At 37.0% G+C, this 27,909-nt stretch overlaps 2 protein-coding genes across 12 annotated transcripts in view; one reads left to right on the forward strand and one right to left on the reverse strand.

Moving 5' to 3' along the window:
* Positions 1-13,495, forward strand: part of da (transcription factor daughterless) — a 236,314-nt gene extending 222,819 nt beyond the window's left edge. For 7 of the 11 annotated variants that reach the window (XM_072297783.1, XM_072297825.1, XM_019057371.2 and 4 more), the window contains 5 exons: positions 191-314; positions 1,401-1,490; positions 3,441-3,521; positions 5,717-5,862; positions 6,233-13,495. In XM_072297783.1, the coding sequence (XP_072153884.1) occupies positions 191-314; positions 1,401-1,490; positions 3,441-3,521; positions 5,717-5,862; positions 6,233-6,402 (611 nt within the window). In that variant the 3' untranslated portion in view covers positions 6,403-13,495. The remainder of the gene's footprint in view (positions 1-190; positions 315-1,400; positions 1,491-3,440; positions 3,522-5,716; positions 5,863-6,232) is intronic. The other 4 variants (XM_072297846.1, XM_072297866.1, XM_072297792.1 and 1 more) reach the window with 3 other exon arrangements.
* A 1,086-nt stretch (positions 13,496-14,581) lies between these two features.
* On the reverse strand, positions 14,582-23,559 carry LOC109041156 (lipopolysaccharide-induced tumor necrosis factor-alpha factor homolog). Its single transcript, XM_019057366.2, has 4 exons — positions 23,405-23,559; positions 20,284-20,446; positions 18,726-18,870; positions 14,582-15,522 (listed from the first exon to the last, which is right to left on the reverse strand). Exons 2-4 carry the CDS (start codon positions 20,444-20,446, stop codon positions 15,417-15,419), a joined length of 414 nt encoding a protein of 137 aa, XP_018912911.2. The 5' UTR covers positions 23,405-23,559; the 3' UTR covers positions 14,582-15,416.
* Between the last annotated feature and the right edge of the window lie 4,350 nt (positions 23,560-27,909).

A 27,909-nucleotide genomic window follows, 5' to 3' on the forward strand; every position in this document is an offset into this window, starting at 1 on the left:
TGGTTGTAAAAAGGTGATGCTAATGACTCAAAATCGTCAATAGAAAACAATTGTTGCGGTGAACTACATGCACCTAAAGAAGAAGAGGAATCACTTATTTTATGCATCACTTTTGCATTTTCCTAAAAATACCACCCGCCCCCCTTTGCTTACAAAACTAAATATGGATTCTCCTTCTTTTTTTTTGCAGAAAAACGAAAAGAGCCTCCAGATAGTGATTCCAAACCTAGCAGTAGTGAACAGTTAATTATAAACACCACATCTCCTCCTTCAAATTCAGCTTCCAGTAAAGGCAACAAAAGGTCAAGACGATAGTGAGTATCTTCTCACACTTATTTTTCCAACTCTGCTGTGAAACTTGTACCAAACAGTTCATTCTTTAGGTGATAAGAAATTTACACCTCTGCTTCCACTGCTTTGCAAGTCATAATGTAACAAACTTTCCTTATTTTTGTATGCTATCCATTATTATTATAAGCCCAAAGTACACACTTTACAGTTATCTGTTTGATGGAAGTTTCACTGTAGAAAGTAGTATGTAAATATTGTTTCATAAGAATAGAGCAAAAAATATACGGCTTCTGAAATGGTCTAAAACCAAATTTTCAGCGAGCAATTGCCATTACAGTTGACAATTTTTTGATTGCTTTTCTATTCCAAAAGAAGCTCTCTTTAGCTGCTTTTACTGTTTTATTTTCTAATGCCACAATAGACCGAAAGTATTACAATGAAAATTGCATTTGTTGCCAATTGCGTTATTCACCATTTGCCATGGGGCATGACACTGTTCGATGTTTTTATTTTTTACAAGGCATTTTTTATCATATAATTTTAGCAAAATTCCGTTACAAACAGGTACAAAAGTTTTTTACAGAATGAAAATACGTAATTCTGTCATTAAACAGTTAATTTTTTTTATTAGCTCCGTGACTAATTTTATCAGATATTTTTGTTCTATGTAATGTTTATTTCCAAAGGCTACGCATTGGTCCCTCCATCTTTTTATCTCTTAAATATCTTATAAAATTTATCCCTAGTCACTGTACATAACACTCTCCAACTTCTTTGGCATTCTTGAGCTGTCAAAAAAAATATCATGCCTTTAAGCTCATTTTTACAGAAGGATACATATTTACAGGCAAGCGATAATGAGAAAGTGATATCCTGGGTTACTTCGATTTTCATTTTGCTGAACAAAACATACAATTAGAAAATGTGTCTCATTGACACAGAAAGTTTTGTTGATATGATAAATTCAGTTGCATAAGCCAAGTTCAACCATTTGCATGCTGTTAATGTGGTTAAATTATGGCCTCAGAATGAAACTTTACTTCTACTCCTCTGTGAATTTTTTGTATTCGTCGGTATCATTTTAAAATAACAAATGTTTCTCCATTCAGTTGTTCTAGTGCAGATGAAGATGGTGAAGATCCATCGACCAAAGCCCATAGGGAAAAAGAGAGGCGTCAAGCTAACAATGTCCGAGAAAGGTATGGTACACTTTTTCATTGTAACCTTATTTATGTTTTACGTAGACTCAACACCGTATTTTTCTCTCCTCTCATTAAAATCAAGCGTTTTAGATACCTACTTAGTTGTTTTATTTTTTGTGTGGGATTTCATTTTTATATTCACTTTGTATATCTTGCAGTGGCAGTTCATGGTCTGTTTTTATTTTTTCTCAATGCATTTCAGTGCTTAAATTGGAAAAGAACAAAACATCTTCAGTAGTTTTCTCATAGTTTGCCATTTTTTCTCTTCCTGTATTTGCAACTGTTCAAAGAGCAAAATACAAGCAGATCGCAATTGCCACTGATACACTGCATGAGTCTTTTTCTACACCACTTTTTGAGAGGCTGTTGTTTTTTGAACTAAATCAACTGTTTAATACCCAGCACGCTTTTTTCGGTATCAAAAATGAAAGTAATAGGAAGTTTATCTGCTCTGCATTCATGGGTATTTTGAGGTTAATTTGACCTTGTGAAACCGAGCCAAAAGCAAAATTAAAGAAGTGTTTAGTCTTCATCCCTAAGTCAATTTGACTGGAGAGTGCATATTCTTTGCTGTAATCAATACCTTGCAAGAATAGAAAAAAAAGAGTAATTGAGTTATAATTTTTAAGTCTTTCACAATTGTTATCATTAACAGTGTGTAAAAATTAAAAATTAGTGTGTAATTCAATGCAACGCTGAATGAATGATCTGGAGTGATGGATGAATGGACCTAAGTTGCGACTGAAATATGACATAATAAAAAAAAAAAAAAAAAAAACAAAGTCCCACCAGTGAAGAGTAACTTACACCAAAAATGAATTGTAATCTGATTAGGAATTTTTTTCCGATAGCTTAAAAAATGGAGCAATAAAGAAAATTTGATCTTGCATTGAGAGATTTTCATCATCAGCTGACAAGTTCCTTTAGTCTGTTGTAGTCTTGAAGCTTCTAGTCTATTGAAGTTTTGAAATATTTAGAATAATATTCATATTTAAATACTTTTTGAGAATATGTAAGTAGGATGACTTTGAATGAGTCTTAATTGGATGCCCAATTCTGTCGAAAAAATCTTACCCCTATGAAACGCTATCATTTTCTATAAAAAAAAAGCATCTGAAGGAAATATTAAGAACTTTGAGACCCCTGAAAAGAAAAAGATCTCATCAGTTCTTGGGAGTTCAGTAAGCCACCAAAAATATTTTGTTCACTTTAAATTGATCAACTTTGATACAAAAATCTTCAGAAATTATGAGAACTTCCTCTCTCAACTTCCATGTATGCGCACATAATATCATTCATCAAGGCTGCCGTTGCCTCCAGCAAGCTTGAGAAACAATTTTATCAGAGGAATGCAATGGATTGAATTATGTAACTTTAATGGAGGGTTCATTATGTTGCAATTAAATAATAATCATTTCAAAAACTGATTTAAATCATCAGGTATATGGCTTAAAAAAGAAGCTGGATCGTCTTAAAACTCTCCATTATGTATCTTAATAGCCTACATAGATTAGAACTGAATTCAGAAATTCTTACCAGTGGTCAGGAAAGGTTCACAAAACGTTATTTGCTGGAGGTAGAAAAAGGAAGTATTAAAAAAAATAAAAGGTAGAGAAGGGCAAATTTCTCGGAGTCTATTATTTAGGAAAAATTGGAAAAGTTCTTAAGTAATTCAATATACCTGGACCTAATTTTAGGTACAATTTTTTACTTATGCTATTCTTTTTAATCAATAATTTGTAATGGTAGAATATGTGAGAAGTTCCATAGTAATATCAGTCAACGTAGGCCCCAAGTTCTGTTGAGATCCGCTCTTTTCTTCTTTGATTGGCTTTGAAGACTCCTATGAAAGAAATATTTCATAGCTGTGCTAGGTGCATGTTGATACTGGAAACTTCTTTTGAGCTCACAGTTAATGATAATGTGAATGTGTTGCTGTTATAAAAGTGCGGACGAGGAAAGCGAGGACCCTGAACTGAAAGCGCAACGTGATAAGGAGCGCAGGCAGGCAAACAATGCTCGGGAGAGGTGAGAGGCATTCCAACTCAATCCCTCGGGGGGCATTTTTCTCTATGACTTTCATTTGTTCTCTTTTTTCCCTTCATTGTATGTCTCTCTACTTGCATGTGTTTTTTATTTTGTCTTTCACTCTGCGCTATTTCCTGTGCATGCTGTGTTGCTTCTGCTGTCTTGTTTCTGCTTAACATAGAATTCAATTTCAGTTATACAACTTACCTTTAGCCTCCTATTGTGCCTGCTGTAGAGATTTGTCCATAGGAATCATAATAGTATGTATATTTCAGCTTTAACAATTACAGAGAGAATTTTTGGGCTATCAATAAGAATCAACATAATTTAAACCCTTGAAACAAATGCCTCTGGAAGTTGGATAAGGCAATAATTGTGCCTATTAATATTGGAGCCACGATAGAAGTTCCTAAAAAGCTGTTTAAAAGCACTTTTAATGTTTAAAGATTACCATGTTTTGTTTTAATATTTTTAATTTCAACGTTTTAGAATCTCTTTTTTTTAAATTTGTTTCTTTTTATAATTCCTGCCTCTTAAATTTTTAATTATTTAAATTTGTTTTGTTTTTTTAAATGTGTAAAATTCCTATTGTCAAAATTTCAAGAGGAAGAACTCAAGTCCAACTCTCCTTTTCATTTAAGTACCAGGAGAAGTCCATGTCATTTCAGGTTTTGGACAATAAACACAAGAGCATAATAATAATGTTAAAGAAACAAGAAATTGTACAAACCTCTAATATTTGTTAGTACTCAATGAAAGCTTAAAACTACTTTTTTTTCTTTTTTAAAAAAAAAAAAAAAAAAAAAAAAAAAAAAAAAACGGGAAGATTTTAATAAAACAGGTCCGTTTTGGTTGTCTCTATTAGCTTATAAGTACCATTTGGCAGCTTTGATTTCTGTGCATGTAGATTTTATCATCACTTTTTTCTTTATTTTTTATTTTTTTTTTTTTTAACCCACTACCCTCCTATAATTCTATTTGCATGCTGCATGGAAATTTATACATCCGTACGTTATTAATCAGTGTGTGTCTAAGAATTAAGAACCTACAGTTGAGTAAGGCTGAGAGCATTTGAAGTGTTGAACATAGCTTAACAGGTTCATAATGGTATATATTTTTGAATGTGATGCATTGAATGCTTAAGACAGGAGAAATCATTTGTTTTTCATATCATCCCTCTATCTTTTATTTGGGTGTTTCACCCTTACAATTAATCTAATGTTCAATTAATAGACTAAAATCTTGGTGCAGATAAATGAAATTGTAAAATCTTACTGCATGAATAGCTTTGACAAGTAAATGGACCTCTCATTAAAAATATTGACTCCTGGGTGATAAGGAAATAATTAATTCTCATCGTCATAAGCATTGTCACTCTTCAACCACAATCATTATCTTCAGCTCTTACCAATAACTCAATAGTGCACTTAGCAAATTGTGATAGGAATATTCTTTTTTTTTTTTTTTTTTTTTTTTTTTGTATCCTCCAAAATATCAAGTTCAGTCAGGAAAAAAGTTCAGTCTCAAGTCTGTTGAGTGCTGTCTGAGCACAAAGAAAACAATAGGCAGGGCCGGATTTAAATTTTTAGCACCCTAGGCTGAACACTTGTTGACACTTTAAAAATTGGCGCTCTAAGGGGGCGGGGGGTTCCAGATCTCCCTGTCTCCCTTCACCCTGGAAAATGAGAACATTATGCTCGTGAAGTGCATAAAAATGATTGAAATCCACCTTTTAAAAAACTAGTATATAGTTTTGAAGTACCAATTGCACAAATATTGCCGCCAGAAAAAAACTGGATTTGGGGAATAAAAAGTGAAACGAGACACGAAAAATACATTTTTATTACACATGTACTTACGGTTTGGAATGAAGTCTCGAAAACGCTGCGGTACCAAACAGAATTGGATGAATTTACTTCGTCAACGCATCCTCACTGCTCTTCTTTACTTTACTCAATGCTTAGACCATAGGCTGTAATGTTTTTTGCTGTAGTTTTACCAGAAAATGACAAAATACATTTTTTATGAGAGATGCAATGAAGTAGTCTTAGAAAACCTCCATTAAAATCTGTGAAGTATTAAATTGGACTCTTCATGATAAAATAATGCATATGTTTCTTCATTATGACGCTACAATCAAAATCTCTTTTTTACTAATCACAATTGTCTCCTGTCTGTTTTCTCTTGTCTTTTAGGATCCGCATTAGAGATATCAACGAAGCTCTGAAAGAGTTAGGAAGGATGTGTATGTCGCACCTAAAAACAGACAAACCTCAAACCAAACTGGGTATTCTTAATATGGCTGTTGAAGTGATCATGTCTCTAGAGCAACAAGTTAGAGGTAAGCAAATTTAGTCCTTACTCCCCTCTCCTTTATTTTAGGATTTCAAAAGTTCTGTCATTACAGGCTCCAGTTTTTCTGTCTTTTTCTTTTATGACTTTGAAGCACTCTACGTGCGGTACATGACGATAATAAAAGTTCTTCTTTCCCCTCCATTGTCTCCTTTTTTTTTGAGCATCATTCACTATTACAAGAATATTTCCTAAGAGCCATGAAACCATTCTAATTTCCATAATTTTAATTTAAAATCTACCTCAGATTTGAAGGAATAGATTTGCATAGTCGGAGGGTTTGAATTTTTAGCATGTGATATCTAGCTAATGTTTTGTTGTCACTATTGACTGATCAGTTTGTTTTCTTTGATTTTCAGAACGAAATCTTAATCCCAAGGCAGCTTGTCTGAAAAGGCGGGAAGAAGAAAAAGCTGAGGACAGTGTCGGTCCTAAACTTGGTCACCACCTTGTAGCTCAACATATGGTCGTCCAACCACCCTCATTTCCTTCTATGCCACCAATTAATAATTCATTATCGCCTGTATGAAATCCCTTTCAACCATTTTACTGTTTTGTAATCTTAATTATTGTGTTTTTTACTGAGGTATTCGATGGTTATATACTCTCAAGTATTTCTCAACTCCGAGTGATAGTAGCTTAGTACCTATGAGTGGTGCTTGCTGTAAATATGCATCCCAAAAGAAATCGAGCCACTTGAGGTAATGTTCCCTGTGAAACGTGATTTGAGACAGTTCACTAAACAAATCTCAGTCCTAAGTAGCAACTTGGTAACTCCACTTTTTAGACTAAGTGCAGCTCACTGGTATTTTCAGCGTGTCCTCAGGAAACGGGAGCCCATTGGCAAGAAATTTTATGGAATATTTTCAAAATTCTTTCTGATGGCAAAATTTTTCGGGTTTCTGTTTTATACTTACGCAAGTATTGTCGACTTTCTGATGGAAGTGTGAGAAATTTTGAGAAAGGTTTTTTCCCCATTCTTGATGACACCTTGATTTTGGAATCCTTTTTTTTTGTGCCATGAATTTTAGAGTGGCATTATCGGTAAGCTGTTGTGCAATATCTACATAATACTCTATCATATCACTCTTAAGCAGTGTTTCTCAAATTTTTTCAACGAAGGTGGATCGTGGACCTCCTGAGAAAAAAAGAAAGTTTGCTCTTTCTCACTTATTACGGCCTTAGATAATGCTACAATTATTTGAATGTGAAAATAGTGAAAGTTAAGGCTGGTGAAAGTGATAAAAACTCCCTTGCAAAGAAAAGGAAGATAGATCTTTGAAATTTTTCCTTTCACCTAGTTTTGTCAGTCACCACTTCTTCTTGCCAATGAATATTTTGACAGAATCTCTCTTAGTCCATGCTTTTTCTCTACAAATTGTACTATTTTCAAGAAAAACGTGGTTTTAGATTTTAATTTAATTCACCTTCTAATATCAATGGCAGGCTCCTTTTAACTGTGAAGTATTGGTAGAAAATTATGTAAGATAGATTGTGGAGTTACGATGTTTGCTGACTTAAGTGTGTCACAAAAGTTTTTCCATTTCTCCAATAATTTATTTTGTGAGGTTCGCAGCTGTTTTATCAGAGGCCCATTTTCGTTGGTTAGACAAGAGAATAAATTATTGGGATGGCATTGTTAAACCTCAAGAAATTGTTTGTAAAACTCGCAAACACATCGTTAGTTAGATCGTGTTTTCATCTCTTTAAATTGAGGAAAACCAATGTTCATTCTTTAATCCTCCATTTAGTAAGCCAAACAAGCCGTTTTATCCCTTCAGTATTTTGACGCCTGCAGCTGACATGAACCTAATCATCGTTATTCTGGACCTCATAAACGAGTATTGTGCCAAAATTAAATATTCTAAGTACTTAGTTCTGCATAGACTCCTCCCAACAATGCCGAACCCTGTGAATTTGAGTTACTCTGCTGTGAAACCTGAACCTTTAAACTGTATAAATGTAGAAATTACACAGTAGAAGATTTTATATTTTTTGAAAAACTGTGGAAAATTACTTAAACCCCCAGTCATTTGTTCTCCAGTACTCTCAAGTCGTCCTGCTTTTAGCTTTATTTTCGTGCCGTCTATTTGTTCATCTCAACGAAAATTTGTTTTCGTTTGTAAGTAGCATGTAAGTTTTTCCAAGTTTCCTTTTCGATCACTTTGTTGATAATAGACCTGTGCTGATGCCTTAATCATTGAATAAAAAGCTAGGTTGTTTCACACCAAGAAGAAATTTCCAATTCAGTGAATAAATTTTATTCTAGCAAATATTGATTAATGAACTCAGTGTGTCTGTCTTTTGAAATCAGTCGTTTTTTATTTTCCAATCACCAGATTTTACTTTTTTTCCCCTTCAGTCTTTTTACCAAATTGGTGGACTCAAATTAATTGATTTGTTGTGGGCATCCTCCCAAAATCAGTGGTAAATTTCTTCAGTTTGCAATGTTTTGTTACTTTTTTGTTATGTTCATCAAAATTCATCTACCCTTCCCCCCCCCCCCCCTCTCTTTTTTCGGTTTATTCATGCGTACTCTTTTCTTTTTTTCTGGTGCAATAACCTACTGTTAAGTTATACAAACTCTGAGGACTGAATAATATAAATGTCCCTTGCCATTTGTTCTGTGACCTTCACCACTGATGACCCTGTTAACTTGGCTTTAATAAGGGCTCTCCTTCGTCAACTCATGAGATAGAACGTATTGAAAGTAGTTTGATGAATCAATTGAATCTGATGTCCTGAATTATTTTAGAAAGTTTTTTCTCCCCAGTCCTACGCACTTCTAATTTTCATAGTGTCGTACAAAATCACTGTGTCTGATTATTTGAGAGTATCTTTTTTTTTTGTCAAGTTTCCTTGAATTCTCATTATTTTTCATATGCTGGTCAAGAAAAGAATGCTTTTGAATGAGTTTTGCCCCTGGTACAATTTTTTCCCCTTAATGATTGTTATTTAACAAAAATTCTTGTTGCTTCTATCTTATCTTTTTTAACAGCCCACCAAATTTTAATCTATCGGCTTTCGTGATATTTTTCGTGCTCGCCCTTTTGGAATAGTGAAATAATATTAGTGCAATTTCTGATCCATGATAAAAAAAATGCATTTAACTAGACATAATTTTAGGAGAAAAAAAGTCAAAAAGAAATGAATAAAGGAAAATAATCTCCGTTCAATCAAGTAGTCTTCAACAAATCTTAAAATATTTGATCTAAATATTATTCATCAAATCATTAGTTTGGCACATACTGATTTGACATTCGAAGCAGAGTGTTTTATTTCCCTCCTAATATGAAAAGAACTCAAGTTCCGCAATGTATTAAATTTAGGAGGGGGCCTTATATTATTGTTACGCTCACCTTACTGTTATTCACGAACTTAAAGAAAAAAGGGTTTACTTCATATTCTTCTTGTACAACTTGGTGTCTCTAAAATAATCTCACCTAAAAAATATTGTTTGAACTCCATAAATATTGAATGCAGATTTGCAAATCCACAATGTTGTTATATTCAGAGAAAAATATATTTTGTCTCCTTCATTGCATCTCCAGATTAAAATTAAAGTGATCGATTCGTTTTTGCTTCTCATAAGTCTCATTGTCTAGATGGAAGTTATTCTTGAATCTTAGCCCATATATTATATGTATTTGACATTCAAGACACTACTATCCTCAATTTACAGTAAGAATATGGTGTCATTGCAGTAAACCCTCCATGCATTTTGTATGTCTGTTCTAATGATTTTATTGTATGTGTACAGTCAAGTGAAACTTTCATCTCAAGAAGTGGAAGGTGGTTAACAGTTAGATAAAATGGTTTATCTCTTCAGTGGAAGACATAGTATCATTGAGCAAAAATACAAAAATAGGGATTATAAAAACGTATATCTGCTTGAAAAATAATCTGAGTGTTTCCTGTTTTGCGCCCTCCAAGATTTGTAAGTCCTTTGTTTTTTCATTTTCTTTTTTTCAAATGAAGAATCACATGTCGCCCCGGTTATATTTACATGTAAGTAGTTTCTATTTTGCCAATAAAAAAAGAAATGTGATTTGGCCTGAAATGTAAATATTATTGTAAAGATGTAAAATACCAGCTCCTTTTATGTTTCATTTCTCTTATGATTTTGATTTTAATTGCATACATATTTTAGGAATATTTTTATCAAATATATTTTGCAATCTAATTTTATTATTGTTTTCTATTTTTAGATTTTAATGTATTTTTTTATTCCTCCGGATGTGAAAAATTGTCGCATAGGAAAATGTTCAGTATTGCAGTTGAACGATAGGCTTTAAATTCTGATAGTTTCATTGTAAATACCTACATAAGTTAGTGAAATGAATTTAAATAATCAAAATTTGTAGATATATAATTTGTCTTGAATTTGTGATCCATCTCCAGAGACCTACTTTCATAGCCACGTAAATATTCTAAATATGTATTATCAAAATTGTCTCAGATTTATGGAAAATCTGCAAACTCTCAAGTTGTTCGCTGGAAATATAGTCGTAAATCATCTTAGGATCTTTTTCAACCTCTAAGCTATTTATTAAGAGATTCCGCATCACAGAGGAGTATCCTATCCTTGGTTAATCCTATTCAACCGAAAAACCAAATTTAAGCAAGTCATCAGTTTTCTTAAAACTTTCCAGTGTTCTACTCTCAAGAATACAGATTGGCAGTTTCATTAAACTTTAATTATCAAAGAGATTCTTGTAAGTGTGAATGTAAAGTATTACATACTATTTAGCTAGTTTGTTAACAGTTCCTAATAAGCTGAGCAAGTTAAGTATTTTTTCTTTTTCTTTTACGTCCATGATTGTACTGTTTTTCAACTGCCAAATTTTTCTTCCTGTAATGGTCTATAATCTGTAGCACTTGATTTACCCACATATGTCTTTTAACTAGGTACCTGTTTATTACTCCATTCAACCAGTATCTTTTTTCCCTAACTTCTAAAATTCATGCAAAAATATTTTAAAAACTGACTTTGAAAATTAAGCCATCAACAGCCTGTTTCGATGCACCAGCTGACTTTTAGGCATTAGTAGTGTATCATAAATTATTTTAAAAATTTGAGCTTTAAAGTATCAACAAAAACTTAAATTATTTTAGTTAAAAACTCCCTGCAAATCCAGTTGGAAATTTTTTAGGCTTCCTGTTGAAATACTCTCTGAAAGGCTCTGAATTTTTCATGATCAGGGTTTATGTAATTACATACATCTATTTTCTCTCATTATCTTGTCAAAAACTTGAATTTTTTTATAATTTTATCGGATTATCAGTAATTTGATGATCAAATATATTTTGGAGAGGAAAGTAAAAACATTAAGCCATGTAACTTGAGTTTACCTCTTTGGAAGGCGTGATTGTCACAAGTTTATCAAAGTAGTGTTACTTTCTCTGAGCTGTAAGCCCTCTGCAAGAAACTAGGTATTCCTGCTAAACCTGTATAAAAACTTTTCCAGTATAACTTTGCTTAATATTATTGTAAGTGGAGTTTCATGGTAACTGCAGCATTTGTTTTAAAAAATCAGTATTTTCCAAATTTAAATGTATTAATTGTGTACATAAATTTGCTATGCAAGATCTCAAAGGCCAATTGTACTTTTTACTTTTATTCTGTGGTTTTCTTTGTGTGGTAAGGCTAGCAGAAAATGATCGGTCACCTGTTAATTCTATTCATATCAGTAATGGTGCTGCTATGATGATAAAAACGTTGGTATTATGCGATCTTTGCTGGAACCAAATACTTTATCTACCTATCATCCCTATTATTCTCTAAAGACTAAAGCGCCAGAAAGAGCAGTAGGAACTGAGGAAAACAGAGAACAGAGGAGAACAGTAAAAATTACTCTAATCAACCCGTTTTAAGTCTCAGATGAATTAATAATTTGGCTAATTAATATTATAGAGGTCTAAGATTTAGAACGGGTGGAAAAAACAGTATTTGCTTTTTCTCTCGCACTTTCATCTCTGGTAATTGAGTCTATGTGAGAATGACTGATTTTATTTTTATTTTTATTTTCTTCAGAAATTTCAGCGCACGGCAGGCCTCCATAACACTTCCATGGTTTTTTTCATCGTGCATGCGATATTTCATTTTTTCTTCCATTTGATTTTTCACTTAGGAAAATATCAAATCAATCGTAAAATATTAATATCCGACAATAAATACCTTTTATTTTTACCCTTGTATTTGGAATTGTGAGCAAAAGAATCAAAGAAATCAAGCGAATGCCTCTTAGAACTTTCCATTTTAAACGTTTAAAAGAGATCAGCTGGATCAAGCAAAGCTGTCTGCTTAAACTACTCTAATGCAAGTTTGTTTAATTATTAAGAGGAAGGAAGTCCTAGTTCAATAGATCAATGAAGTTAAATACATATTACCATTTAAATCAGCGTATAACTATTCATCATTTTATTTCCACCTGAACGGATTTGAATTTCGTCAACAAGTCTGTATCATCTGAAGCTTTGGATAAATACGGTATTTTTAAATATCATCTCAGCATACAGGATGACCCAAAAGTCTCTTACAGCTAGCGTTAGGCATCACTCCTGTAACTTATGGCCAAATCAAAACAGAGATTTGAAATTTTTTGAGTACTCCTTAGGTCAAAACAACTTTTGGAGCCCCCAAAATTTTAAAGGGACCACCCTGAAAAAGAGCATGGGTTACAGGGGTGGTGCGGAAATTTCGCCCTTGATGACCTTTTTCTTGATGAAATTTCTCTATTGTTTACCCCATTCATAAGTTTAAATGACCCTAATGAAAGAAACACAATCAATTGTTTAACGAGAAACGATAAATATGAGAGAAAATAAATGAGATGTGTTCAAATTTTTGCCTGCAGCTCAGCTTATCGATTCAAATACAAAGGTTACAGTAGGTTGTGTCTTTCAAAGAGGAACCAATTTTCCTGGCTTATCTTAGAAACAAAATGGAACACAAATTGGGAACATCCATGGTATTAAGTTTTTTTACTGTATGTTTCAGTGTTTTTGTAAAAGTGCTACAGGACTTGGTTCTTTTTTGATGTACGCATTCTGAATGTAAGTGGGGGCTTCGGTAAATGAATTTAATCTCAGTTTAAACTGGAGGGGGAGGAAGGATTCATAAGTTTTGAAAGTGCTATATCAGAATAATAGTGAATCACTGCAAGTGTACACAGTAAAAATATCTGAGTTAAATCAAGTTGGGGAAGAATATTGACCATATTGTTCCATTGATGAATGGAATCTGGCAAATAAGTATGTTTCATGCTTGCCAACTTAACTATTCATTTTTCTTACATACTACTCAGCAATAACACGTTTTCAAAGCAAGCGATTTCATTAGCCTCCTCTGAAGTGATGCTAGCTGGTCCAAATTTTTTTCTGATCCCACAAAATATTCAGTCAGTAAAATTTGCAGAATGAACTTTTTTTCTGATTTGCAGTCTGATTGATTAAATACCAAAGTGTTTTGATTTTCTAAGTGCAGTACCAATTTTTACTGTGTATTCAAGGCATAAACAATACCTGTAAGTTTGTAAAGTATTATATAATATAGGAGCTATATTATTTAAGTGCATTGTGTAAAGTATTATTTAATAAAGAATTTAAAAGTTTTGCAAAAATTGTAAGTATCATCTCTTGACATTTTTATTTTCCCTTGAGTTTGAATTTCAGTAAATTCAGACTAGTCCAAGTTGCAGCTAAATCAATTTCTTCAAGTCTGACCAACTAATATCAACTTTGTTAGTTAATCACAATCTCATTCAGCACCATATTCCAAAAGAGTTAAAGTCTTCTTTTAAATTAAAAATTTGCCATGGCCTATGACTTTACTTTTCTTTTCTCTTCATTAAATTTTTCATGATGTATCGATGGCCAAAGTATCTTTAGAAGCAAAGAAACCATGTATCTCTGTTGCAGTATTTCAAAATATCCGCTCCTATTTTATTTTTTCAAATAGAAACAATAGAACTTTGTGGCTTGAAATTCACACAGAACATTCTGTGAACAGAGAGGAAAACCAAGAAAGTTCTCAAATTTGCTCTGATTAGTTGTCCAAAGAAAAAATAGTATGACAGAAAGTCTGCAATGTCGCAAACGGAGATGTGTGGTTTTGCACTTTAGCTATCAATATTTGCTTTGATGGTGCCCAATTATTTGGTGCCCAATTATTTGGTGCATGTGTTTCTAAAAAAATGCCTCCCTCCACCAAATTTTCCATCATATTCTGATTAATTGATAATTGATCAAGCCAGGTACCTACTACAAATATACCTTCAGTCTATACTCAATTTTAAAGTGAAAACCTAGGGTAGCGAGAAAAAAAAAAATAATGTAATCAAAATTGAAGCAGAGTCATGAATTTGACGTGCACATTAAAAAATTAAGTCAAAATTGGTCAAGTAAATAGCCAGATCTCTTCTCTGACAAATTAGGACAGAATAAAGCAATCAGTGCACAATATAAATTTTATAACAAAATGCTGAATGATTCTTGTCATACTCTGCAAAACGTGTGGTGCGGATTTGAAAACAGACTTGAGAATATTAAACAAGGTAAAAACCTGATGTGCATCAAGCCGTAATCACTTCTGCTGTTTCTATTTTTTTTTTTTCCGTTCTACTGTAAATAAGCGAGTCTCTTAGGGGTTAAAGGATGGAGGTCATTTAGAGTTAGGTTTCAGGTAACAGATGATCTACACACAAAGATTTCCATGTTGAAAGTATACATTTAATATTGAGAAATTTATAAAAAGAATAGAATAATTTTAAAACCCTTTTCAAGTAATAAACACATGTATGGTAACTTAATCCTAAAGAATTCGGTGACTCAGATTTAGCTGAGTGGGTCCCAATCTTGTTTGCATTTCAGCCAAAAATGCATATTTAATCACGAGAAATTTATCAAAGAAGGATGGACTAAATTTGCTACAATTAATGATGGTCATCAACTGATACACACACATTATAAGATGATTTATCTAATACTCATAAATTTCATGACTCAAACTATTGATTAACAAATCCATTTGTTTGAAAAACATTATTTTTTAAAATTTTCTTCAGCGACTAGAGTGCATTCTCAATATCTCACACAATAAGGCACTTAAAAAGTCCATCAGATTGTTATAATGGCTATGCTGTACTCTAAAAATTGATGTGACCTTTTTTGATAAAAATACTTACATACCTATTTGCATCAGGATGGTCCCAATGGTTAAAATTAAACTTAATTTGCATGTGCACTTAAAATAATACATAAAATCGTATAGTAAACTATTAATTTATCAAACTTGTAAAAAATGAAAAGAAATTTTTTAATATGATTTGAACCTTATGCCTTGATTCATGTTTATCAAAATTAAGGGGAAATGCTGATCTCATTTCTAATCCCTCTTTTTACAAAGAAAGAAATTAAAATCAAGTAATGTTCGGTTCTTCAGGCTTATCAGTTGCAAAGTCAGGTCATCAGTAACCTTGTTCTCAACTCCTGTTTGCAATGCATAAAAACAGCACTAGGCGGAAGGTAGAAGGTCCACCTCCCTCAACCGCGATGAGTCCCAAGCATTTTTTTGCATTTGGGGCAGCGATGGGTGGTGCGCTCACAAGACTTCATGCAGTACGGCACCCAGCAAAAAGGTATGCAGATCCTATAATCATACAATGTTAAACATTTTAAAGCGTAGGTAATCAAAATTTGTTTTCAACCTTTTCTCCTCAATTTTTGACCATTCTCGATTCGCGGTCATTCGCCGCCGGTTGCGCGAACAAGCGGAGCTTGGAGTGTGAAGCTTTTTAGACCACAGAACCGGACTTCTCGGGTCGTATTACATTTGATTGGCCTAATTTCAGCTCAATTGGAAAACTTTCAATTTTGACCTTAAAATACCCCTGACCCATCTCCCCTGTCCCTGTCCCAACCTGAACAAGATAATATTTTATTATTATTTCTCTAACTTCAGCTGTATCCTTCTCCCGATGTTCATATACCTATGAATAAGATACAGGGCCGAATTGAGGGGGTGGCCACATAGGCCGCGGCCCATGGCGGCAAGTTTAAGGAGCGGCTTTTGCATTTTTTTTAAATGTAGGTATAAAAGAAATCGGATAAGAAAAAAATTACAAACGAGAAAAGCGCCTTTCGGTGACACAAGAGGCAGCACCTTTAATTAGTTGAGTTAAGAGAAAAACCAAACACGCAATCTGGCATAGAGCGGCGCGGCGCGGCGCAGAGAGCAATGATGATGAGGACTTGAGATGGAAAAGAGAAGCCCTCAGCGCGCAGCGCGGCGCGGCGCACGGTGAATTGAGTCAATGAGAAAGGTCGAACAAAATATGGAAACTTTAAACGCTTGTAACTCACTCCGTATATACAAGAATCTGGTGTTCTGCAAGTGGTTCCATTGGTTTTCTCGTGAAATTTCCTTCCATTTTCATCCCTTGAACTTTAAAATGTGACGAAATAAACATCAACATTTGCAGTTGTTGTCAAAAATTTCATTTCGGACCTCTCTAATTGACTCAATCCACTGTGCGGCGCGACGGTCGGCTTGTAACACATATTAGCACCTACAAGACTGCATGAAACCTCACGCATTGCGTCAAACAGTACGTTCAGCGGCGGTCGGCGTGAAACGCATAGCGCCTACAAGACTGCAGGAATACTTCACGCATTGCGTCAAACTGTCAAACACAGTACGTTCAGCGGCGGTCGGCGTGAAACGCATAGCGCCTACAAGACTGTAGGAATACTTCACGCATTGCGCCAAACACAATGCGGTCAGCGCGGCGGCGGAGGTTAAAATTATTATTAAACCACATTTATGTTCATTCTTGCACAATTTTTACGTTCATTTCTTACAAATGGAAAGCCTTGTTCACACAGAGATAAACTTCCCCGCAAAGTTCCGCGAACTGTTGCTAGTAGTGCTGACAGGGCTTTCACACAAAATGTGTCCAACACAAGTAATCGCGCCTAATGTACCCCTCCCCCTCCGGCACGTTCACTTGATGGTTTTATTGATGTTTCGAAACGAATAAGAAGGGGGCGGCAAGTAGCTAAATGCGGCCCTGATAAGATACGGCAAACCTCTGTAAGATATCAAATTATCAATCAATTATTTTTAGTCCGACTTAAAATCCTTAATCTAGATATTAAATAAACTATCAACCGCGTTCTATTTTGACCCTGTCGATTTGTCTAGATTTTAGCCGGGAAAAAAGTCGAGATTATACCTAGTGGCGAATCCTACATAGTTCGAGACTTACAGTTGGTCGCGTTCGGTCCCGAGGCTCGTCGAGGCTTTCTGAGCCGAGAAACGGTCAAAAACGAGTGTTTCTGACCGATTTGAGCATGCGCGAATAACCACGATTATACGCGACTGCCAGGACGGGTTGACGCGTGGAGCATTTTGGACCGGAAATTCGGACTCATCGACTCATTTTACCGGGGACTAGCTTCGTTTCAGCCCGATCGGAGAGCTTTCGAGTTTGACCCCAAAATAGTCCACGTACCTAATCACCTTCGATTTTTCTCAATTTTGTGCAGGAAATAAAATTTCGAAATTAGTGTCGAATCCTACATAGATCGAGGCGTATAATCGGTTGCGTTCGGTCTCAAGGCTCGGCGAGGCTTCCTGAGCCGAGAAACGGTTAAATACAGGTTTTTTTTAAAAAAAATTAACTAGTGCGGGTTTTACACCGATCGAGCGCACCAAACCGGACTCGTGGAGCTTTCTGAATTAGAAAATCGGAGCCTTCGGGTCATTTTACTAAGGATTTAAGTACCTTGGTTTCAGCCCGATCGGAGGTTACCTAAATCAATGACGTTGGTTGGTTTTGATACCGTTGGTCCATATCAAATAGCTTTTTATCAAATTTAGCTAAAGAACTTGATTTCAACTTACTTATAAATTCTTTTTTAAAACTTTGATTATCTAGTTATTCCATTAAATCAATTTAAATGTAGATTTTTCTTGATTTAGGACGACGGGGAAAAAGTATTGAGATTATCGTCGAATCCTGCGTAAAATCGATTGCGCGTGGTCCCGAGGCTCCTCGAGGCTTCCTAAGCCGAGAAACGAGTGCTTTGGACCTTTTTATTTAGAATTCCGGTGATTCGCCGGTCGTGCGAACCATTGGACTCGTGGATAAAATACGGCGGGAATGGTGTACTTAAATACCCCCCCCCCCCCCCAATTTTATGAACAATATTATTTGCAATTTTCTCTGACAAATTCAAGGAAAAATGTGCATAACTTTTTCCAAAACAACTGTTTTGTCAGGGGAATTTTCGCAATATCCAAATGTTCTATACTGCGTTTTTCCTAAGCACGGCCGTAAAAATAAGCCGTGTTAAATTGAATGGAGTAGAGGTCGCACATCAAGAACAGTGATAGGAAAATTAAATAAAGATTCAGTATCAAGAAAGCAAATACTTAGTGATAAAATAATCTGAAGGGAGAACAAAAGACCGCCTCCAATCAGGAGTGAGGCGTGAATGATCGATTATCGATATTTCCCTATTTGAAGCTAGGGTAAATAATCGATTATTTAGGTGTTCGTTGCAAACACCCTGTTTCTCGATCCTTTTTCATCCGTTTAAATGGTAGATCAATCGATATATCGCAAAACACGCCATACCACTGTCTCCGATCTATTTCTAAAAGGATTGGGTCCAAGTATATTTACGAGCAATGTCTGAAAACAGTAGTGTCCACTCACACAAACGAAATAAAAAGGAACCAGAAGAAATTTCTATGGTGAGAAAGGAAGCATGTGTGAGGAAGGATCTTCCTTATCATTTCTTTTTAATCGTGCAAAAGTATTCTAAAGATCCTTTGAGTATACTTACCCTGTTATGAGCATTGTGCAGCAGCAAACATGAGCACAGCAGCGTGAGCTTGTGTTGGTTTTGGTAATGACTTCCTCTCTGCAGTGAGGACACCTTATGTACGCAGGGTCGGCTCCCAAAGTCGGAAAAACCTCGACTGTTATTTCTGAAAGAAAAATAATTTCAGGAAAATTTGAAGGAAATTTTAATGAGAACGAATTAACACAATGGAAATATGAGGAAGGGATCTTGGAAATCATGCAAAACAGTCTGTCTAGAACGAAAAAGAAGCAACATATAACAAATAAAATTTGATATAATAATGGAAAAATTAATTGAACTGAAGGTAATGAAGGTATGAGAGTTTCTAGGTCACAAAACTCACGAATTCCGTTTTTGGGATCCCATTTCTTTCACGATGCACCTCAATGCATAACTGGAGTTTCCCGCTGTAAATTACAGAACACTGGCCAGAGCTCCTGTACCAATTATTTGAAACAGTTATTTAACGAAAAGTCGCCCGAAACTATTTTTCTCCCTCAAAAAATTGACTACTCTTCGGAAAATTTTACTCGAGATAGGATAACGTCTTTCTTATATCATTGGCTGTTGCTCATGCGGCCCTTAATACACCACTACAAAGAAAGGAAACTGAGCCAACACAACATGGAAGGCAAAGGCCGCGCGTTGATGACGGCGCAGAGATACGACTATTCGTGCTTGATGGATGTCCGTGTTGCATTCTGCAAAATTGAAGGCGCGATGGCGCTAGGCGCGCGTTCACGAACTCTCTCTTAGTGCTCCGCTCTATTACATGCTGCCAATGATGTGTTTCTCAGATTCAAGAGGAAAGTTAAAAAACGAGGCCTGCTCACGTCTGTTTTATCTTCGGCTGTGATGACACTCGATTTTTTTTTCAATTTTAAGTACGTCTGACTCTTTTTTTAAGATATGTAAACCCATACAACCCGAGGAGCACGTGTTTTCAGCAAGCCTCGGGACAATTCTGCAGTGCTAACGAAAAACACCGTATGAACCCTCAGGCGTTGCAAAATTTCCTTTGATAAAACACAAATTTCCTGGCAAACTTATACGAATATTTTCCTTCTAATTTTTCAGATAATTTTAATCGCAATTTCACCTAAAGTTCCTAAAAATTTCAAGGAAAAATATTCATAACTTGCCTCAGAAATAAACATTTTATCGCAGGAAATTTGGCAACTCTGGAGTGTTCATACGGCATTCCTCCTTAGCACGGTAGAATTAGTCACCGTATTGGACATCTAAGTAAAGTAAGATTAAGATTAAGATCCGTTTTCTTCTCCTTGCCTCGTAATTTTATTTTCCGCTCTTACAATTACTTCCAATTAGTATCAAACATTTTCAAGTTCGAGCATTTTTCATGCAGCTCCTCCTTTGAGCTCATAAACGATTGCAACTTTACGGAGATTGAAAAATGAAAGTACTAAAAGTACTCGGCTAAATTTTTCAGCGGTGATTAGGCAAGAATTTAAAATTTTTACCAGGATCTTCTCATCTTCGGGATAAAAATAAGAACAATATTTCGGAAAAAGCTTACGATTGTAACCAGGAGAGGCCATTTCATGGACCTCAGCGCGGCCTACGCCGCTTACGTGTTGTCCAATGACTTGATTGTAAGCAGGCGGGGCTGAAGCTGGTGGAGTCGTAACAACCTCGTTGACAGCTGGATAGAGGGCGGTTGGTTTATTAAATTCTTGCATCTAGAGAGCAAAAAGCCACAAACGAACATTAATCAATTTGAGTAGTTTTCGCCAACATTATGACCAAATGCCGCTTACACCTACTTACCTCTAATCTGCCATATCTGAATATTTCTCAGTCCCGAACCCTCTCTTTGAATTGAGATTTTGATTTTTTTTAAATCATTTACCTAAGAATTCAGGCCATAAAACTACAGGGAGGTGCGAATTTTCATGAGAATAGGTTCACAACCGTTTTCAAAATTCAGGCAAAAATAATTCACTTTCCAAGTTTTTTTTTTTTTGGGGGGGGGGGGGGGGGGCGTAGCTTCGACTGGGAACACTTTTGGAAAAAACTTCGTACAACAAAAATGTCTTAATTTGATCCATAGAACACGCTCCTGCAATCTGGCCGTTTAACCGTAGATCAATCTGTATATCAGCTGTATTGTTAACAGCAACACTGCTAGCAGCTTCATGCTCCAGGCGAGCTAAGCGGCAACAGAGACCGTTTTGGATATGAATCATTTTTGTGGGCTGTCTGTATCGAGTGCTTGAGAACCCATTACGCTCTGATCTAATTCAGATGCTAGGGCACACAAGCTGCGATAATTTTTTGTTTGTTTGATAGCAGATTTGGCAGCCTCGATAATGATATCAATGTAGCATTGCCGCTTTTCAGCGGTTAAATTGTTGTAAAAAGGAGGCCTTTAAGGAATATTTTGGTGATAAGAACACAACGCAATAATGCGACGCAGCGACATTTCTGATTAAGTAGGTATCTACACTTGTGCGTCACTCAACAGTACCTAAGTTTAGATTTGGACGACAATGACACCTCGAATCAGGGTGGCAAAATTTCATGAAATATAGAATCGTGAAATTTCACGCGCTTAATTTCGTGAAGTTTTAAAATTACATGAAAGACCTTGAGAGATATTTTCAGCTCAGGCTAAATAATTGTCGATCGTTTAGATGCATCGTTTTACTTTTTTCATCGCACTCACATAGATATGTTTCCCACGGGAGAAAAAGAAATGGAAACCCAGAGGCAGATGAAAAAATAAGGATTTTTGGGTAGTTTAGGTATTATCTGTCAGTGCGAATTGTATAGGTACCCCACCTCTGAAATGAATTGTTTCATATTTTTCAAAAATGTCACCTATACAGCCTCGTGAAATTTCATGAAATATTTCACGGAGTTTCCACTTTCTCATACCTAAATTTTTTTCGCCATGACCGAGCAAAATGAAACAAAAATCTTCTGATTTTAATTTTTGACGAAAAAAGTAGATTTTGATTTGAGGTCAACGACGATGTTGAAAGTCGAACATCGATTCGATTTTTTGGCCAAATCCAATAGATTTTGTCTCGGAGATGACGTACACAGGTCTGCATCTGAAAATACCTACAGGTAAGGTTGCCTGCCCAATTTTTGAAGGTGAACTGTCGAAATAAGCGTAAAACGCAGCGAGTAAACCAATTGCATGCCTTCTTCCTGCCAGAGCCCAATGAACATGCTCATATCGGCGCAAGCAACAATTACTGCTTCGAAGGCGCTCTAATTGCCTGCCAAATTTTTGAAGGCGAACTGGTCAGATTAAGCATAAAGCCTTTAAGGCCAACCTCCCAATAAGGCTACGCTACATAGCTTGCAGCCTTAGGGCGCAACACTTATTGACAGACGCAAAATTTTTGAGTACGTAGGTAGGTACCTACAAGTGTTATTAAAAATTCATTCCTCATCGTCTCTTTTGTCAATTTTTATTTTCCAAATCCAGTTTTTTACGGTGTTAATATTTTCGCAATTTGTTTAATTTTAAAATCATGTAGGTATATGTGAAGGTGGATTTGAAACTTTTCCCCCATTTAACTCACACACCCATCATTCCTCTTTTTCGGGGGGGGGGGGGGGGGGTGGGACTCCTAGTCTGCGCCCCTGCCCGAGAGCGCCTACGTATAGAGCGCCAGTTCGACCTACAGCTAAAAATGAAAATCCGGCTCTGCATGCGATACATCGATGGCCTAGGCGCGAGACAACGTATCTCCATTTGCAACGTTACAAACCTTCTGTAATTCTTCATTGTTCCTTTGTGAAACATGTCAATGTAATTTCTTGAAAACTTCCTTGATTGTGCTTCTCTGTTAGCAGACTATTCTGAATGAATTTCAAGCTATGATGTTAGCTAGTTTCTCTTTGAAAGAGTAGAGTAGGAGGAAATATTTTGAAACACGGCAACGGAGATACGTGGTTTTGCAATTTGGCCATCGATATGTTTTTTATTACATTTTGGGCTGCTTGCCTCAAAAATTACCGTCGTCGGTGGGCACTCTATATATCAAGGACTAGTTCCCCGGAAAATTGAATTTTCCTCGGAAAAACTTTTGCCAAGCAATACCTATTTCTTTTGGCAACAGTGAAAGCAAATAAAAAAAAGCGCATTCTTCTGTGAAAACTGAATAACTTTTACAGGGTGTCTAGTGTTTTTTTCATTTCGTGAAGTCCTGATGAAATCCTGATTTATCCTGATTTTTGACTGCTAAAACCTAATTTCATAATTTTTCCAAATCCTGATTATATCCTGATTTTTGGCGGAAAAAATTGAAAACTTAAAAAGCAGAACTCTAGAAGGAAAAGCTTGATGAAAAAATCCGATTAGACGGCCGACTTTTCTCAAATCCTGATTTCACGACCGATTTTTCCTCAAATCCTGATGAAATCGGGATTAAATTCTGATTGACCTCAAATCCTGATAAGATCGAGAAAATCGGGAAAATCCTGATGCTAGACAACCTGTATTAGTAAAGTAGTCTATCCATGCATGACAGACAGGTAGGTACAGTTTTATGCGCGAGACAGGCCGAAAAAAATCTGCATTGGTCTCTCATTTTTTATACTTTAAAACAGCATTTACGAAAAAAACAAAGGCACAGGGCGTGGTTCAACCAATCAAATGTCTGTAAACAAAAAAAACAAACCTTGGCTGAGCTGAAAGGCGGCACTTTACGGGGAAAAAATTCGGGGTTGAGCTCTCAAATTAGACCCAAGGGAGGACACCGAAACTGGACGTGCACTGTAACTGATTGGCACTGACTGAATGGCCACGCGCGAGAAACTGAAGGAATCTAATCACTGACTTTGAGTCGGAGTGAAGCGGCAGCAGAGTAAGGAAACACCAGATAAGAGCCCTCGAGATGGAGATGCAAAGCTGCCGGACTTTTTCTCGAGAAAGTTTACTCTCTGAGCTCATTATCGCAATGCTTGATTTGGGAAATTTAACTCAAATTTTACAACGCTGCCAGATAAGAATAAACAAAAATCGGAAACTATTACTCGCTCGTTCCCTTTTTGCTCTCTCCCGTCTCCCCCACAGGCTATCCGACTGTTTTACGATCAGTCCCACCGCCCCCGCCCTCCTGCCATGGATACCCAGCTCCCTGGACAAAAACCGAGCACGGTTCAGCAGAAATATACCCAATTTTTGGGCTTAGGTAAAAACGACTTATCTCTAGTTGATCTCTATGAAAATTAGGTGATTATATAAACATGTCCAATCCATGTTCTTGGCTTCTTTCTGTTGAAATCAGTCCTGCAGGGGACGGTGACGGAGGACGTAGGTAACGGAGGGGCCCTTAGGTCACACACTCACAGATGAGTTCCGAATGTTTAGGTATGGTCAGTCTAGGGGGTATTGCCTCAGGGTAGCAGAGGCACCGCAGTCGCACGTGGGTGGGGGCTCCCTTGCCACCGCGACCAAAACGGCATTTTAAAAACGTACTGTTGCTGAGTGTCCCCCGATAAAACATTTTTTTTATTTAAAAAGTTATGCATCTGATCCTTGAAATTTTGACATATTTGAGATTAAATTACGAACAAATGATTATTTCAAAAGCTGGAGGGAAAATACCATGAAAATGGGTATTCACAAGTTTTACAGAAAAGTAGTATTTTACGAGAGGAAATTTTGCAACGACGAGAGGCTATCATGCTGACGTGCTAAGAAAGAACGTCGTATGAACATTCGAGAGTTGTCATATTGTCCTTCATAAAACATGTATTTTTGACGCAATTTACTGATTTTTTCCCTTGAGATTTTAAGATGTTTTACATTAAAATGCGGAAAAAATTGTCTGAAAATTTTGGGGAAAAAGATTTACTATTTTCCCAGTAAATTCTGTCTTTATCGAAGGAAATTCGGCAACGTCTGGTGGCTCATACGGCGTTGTTCCTTCCTACGGCAGCATGGGACACCAGACTTGCATCCCTTCCTCGAATTTCGCTGAACTCGCACGAACCACTCTCTACCTCGTCGCTCCTCTGAGGCAAAGGCGTACCTCAGTTGCTACGTGAGCCCTGTGCTCCGTAAAACTCTACGCTTTCTGGGGCTCATGTGGAAATAAAGATACGCCCTTACGTCATGGGAGCGCGACGGCTATTGTTCCCCGTACTCCCTAATCCCCTTGCCTCGCGTCTGGCTGGAACGCCGCGCCGCAACACTCATTTCATCGCATTTCAGGTACGGAACCTAGGAGCGTCAATCTGCAGCGTCCAACGTCGCGCGCCGCACAATGGATCGAGTCCATGGGAGAGGTCGGACAAAATTTGGAAACTTTGAACGCTTATAACTCCAATTATACAAATTTTGAGGTTCTAAAAGTGGTTCCATTGGTTTCCTCGTGAAATTTTCTTCAAGAATCACACCGTTAAGTTTAAAAGATATATATATATGAGTCGCTTTTATAGCGCTCTTTGGCGCTGTGCGACGCCTAATCGCCACAAAGCTCGGTCTTCCCACAGGTCATCAGGGAGTTGACAATCTCTTATCTCATTTAACACCCCCTGTCGCCAACCTCTCACTGGGCGTCCCCTACGTCTCCTCCCAGGAGGAACCCAATCAAGCATCTTTTTTGGCAGCCTCTCTTCCGTCATCCTATTGACATGACCATACCAAACAAGTTGTTTGGTCATGACGTCGAACACGATGTCATTTTCGACTTCCATTATCTGACGCACTCTATCATTACGGACCCGATCTCTCCTAGAAATTCCTGCTGACCTTCTCCAGAAATCCATCTCCGTTGCTCTTAGCATATCCTGTGTCCGTTTCTTCAGCTGCCAAACTTCACATCCGTATGTTAATATACTTTTGACTACAGCGTTGTATATCCTCCTCTTGTTATCTTTGGAAATCCGCTGATCCCAGAGGATTCCATTTAAAATCGCTATAGCCTTCCTTGCTAAGGTGTTCCTTTCCCTGATAGCTTGATCCGTCCTTCCATCCTGGGTCAACCGCACTCCCAAGTACTTAAAGTGCTCGCAGCCTTTGATCTGCTGCCCATCCTCCAACTCAATGCTTTGCTGATCACCGCCAAAAGTCATCTTCTCAGATTTGGATATGCTGACTTCCAGACCCCACTTCCGATACTCTTCTACTAGCTTGCGCATCATGTATTCCGCGTCATCTTGATCTTGAGCAACCACCACCTGGTCATCAGCAAAGCACAGAGTAAACAGAGTTTCGAGATCACCCAAGGGGACACCCATACCAGAGCATTTCTTTTTCCATTCTTTTAGCACGCACTCGAGATAAATTTTAAATAATGTTGGCGACAAACAACATCCCTGTTTTAAACCCTTAGTCACATAAAATCCCGCTGACAACCCCCCATGGCACTTAACTTTGGTAAAACTCCCTTTATAAAATCGCTTAACAGCGTCAATCAACCCCCCGTTAAAATTCGATTTTTCCAAGGCCTCCCAAAGTTTCACCAACGGCACGCTGTCATACGCCTTCTGGAGATCCACAAAAATTAAATGCAGTTCCTGAGCTACGGCCATTTTCTTCTCAATGACCTGGACAATAACAAAGAGGTGATCTATCGTAGACCTGCCAGCTCTAAAACCAGCCTGCTCCTCTGCTTCGTGATCCTGCCATTCGTCCTCGATCTTCGCTTTCAGTATCTTCCCGTACACTTTGCTTATTGTCCCGGTCACTGAGAGCCCCCGGTAGTTGTTACAGTCGTCCTTCCTTCCCTTCTTTTTGTAGATGGCCTTGATCCAAGACTCCTTCCACTCCCTTGGTACCTCGTCACCCCTGATGCATTGTTGCATCAGTTTTCTGAGGCACTCAAAGAGCTTGGCAGTCCCGTACTTGACCAACTCGACAGGAATCCCACCAGGACCCGGTGCTTTGTCATTAATTAGCTCTTTAACCGCTTTAATTATGTCACAAGTGTGGATCTCCAAGTTGTTCATTCTTCCGTTGTCCGTGCTGTTGTCTCGAAACTCTGGGCGCCTTTCCGTCAAAAGATCTTTAAAATGATCCTCCAGTTTTTTAAGTGATATCGGAGAAACGATGTCGCGCTTCATGTCTCTACGTAAACCTTTAATTAACTTCCAGCTCTCAGCACTTTTTCTCCCCCCTAGGTAGGTGTTAATTCTAGAACAGTTGCTTTCCCAAGCTTCATTCTTCTTCCGTGTTATGAGGCTCCTAACTTTAGACTGAGCTTTCCTGTAAGCAACTTTATCTTCAGTCTTTTTAGACGACAGAAATATAAGGTGTTTTTGCCTCTTAAGATTTATCTCGTCTTCAATTTCTTCATCCCACCAGTAAGGATGCTGGTATTTATTACTGGTTTTGTGAACACCTAGGGCTTCTTTCGCTGCAGAGTGGATACAATCTTTGATGAACTGATACTGCTCTTCCGTGGTACCCGAGAGTCCATCCCCCAGCTTCTCATCTAAGCGTTTCCGATACAGAGCCTTGACACTAGGGTGCTCCAAACTTTCGATGTTATACCATACTTCATGATTTTGCGTTCCCTGACTCTGCTGTTGCTCAGGCATTGGCTCTTTATCTTTAATCCCTTTAACGGGAAACGCTATATCTGCTCGGAGGAAATGATGATCACTGCCGCAAGAGAGTCCCCTGCACACTCTAACTTGCTGCAATTTCAACTTAGTAGTGTGCTTTACAATTACATAATCGATGATGGATTTCAATCCTCGCGTTGGCTGGACCCAGGTATACTTATGGATGTCTTTGTGTTGAAAAAAGCCATTCAAAATTTTCATCTCAGTTTGAGAACAAATTGAGATGAGCCGATCACCGTTATCATTAACAGCATCCTCCCCAAACGGTCCAACAACTTTACAGTTTACTCGTCGTCCCGTTCTGCTGTTCAAATCACCCATAAGAATGGCTTCCCTGCCAGCACCAACGTTCAGTATTTCATCATTCAGATCTTCGAAGAATTGGTCCTTACATGCGACAGTGGCATCATCATTTACACCGTATACTCCGAGCAGCGTGATCTTATGTCCGTACAGGTTAAGGTTCATTTTGATAATGCGCTGGTTGACGGCCTCCCAAGTGCCCACGAACTTACGTAGGCTTCTCCGCAAAAGTATTGCTACTCCTTGCTGAGCACGCTGATCTTTGGCTACGCCGCTGTAGAATAGATCATAGTCACCGTAATTCTCT

The sequence above is a fragment of the Bemisia tabaci genome, chromosome 1, assembly GCF_918797505.1.
Source record: "Bemisia tabaci chromosome 1, PGI_BMITA_v3".
Lineage (NCBI taxonomy): Eukaryota > Metazoa > Arthropoda > Insecta > Hemiptera > Aleyrodidae > Bemisia > Bemisia tabaci.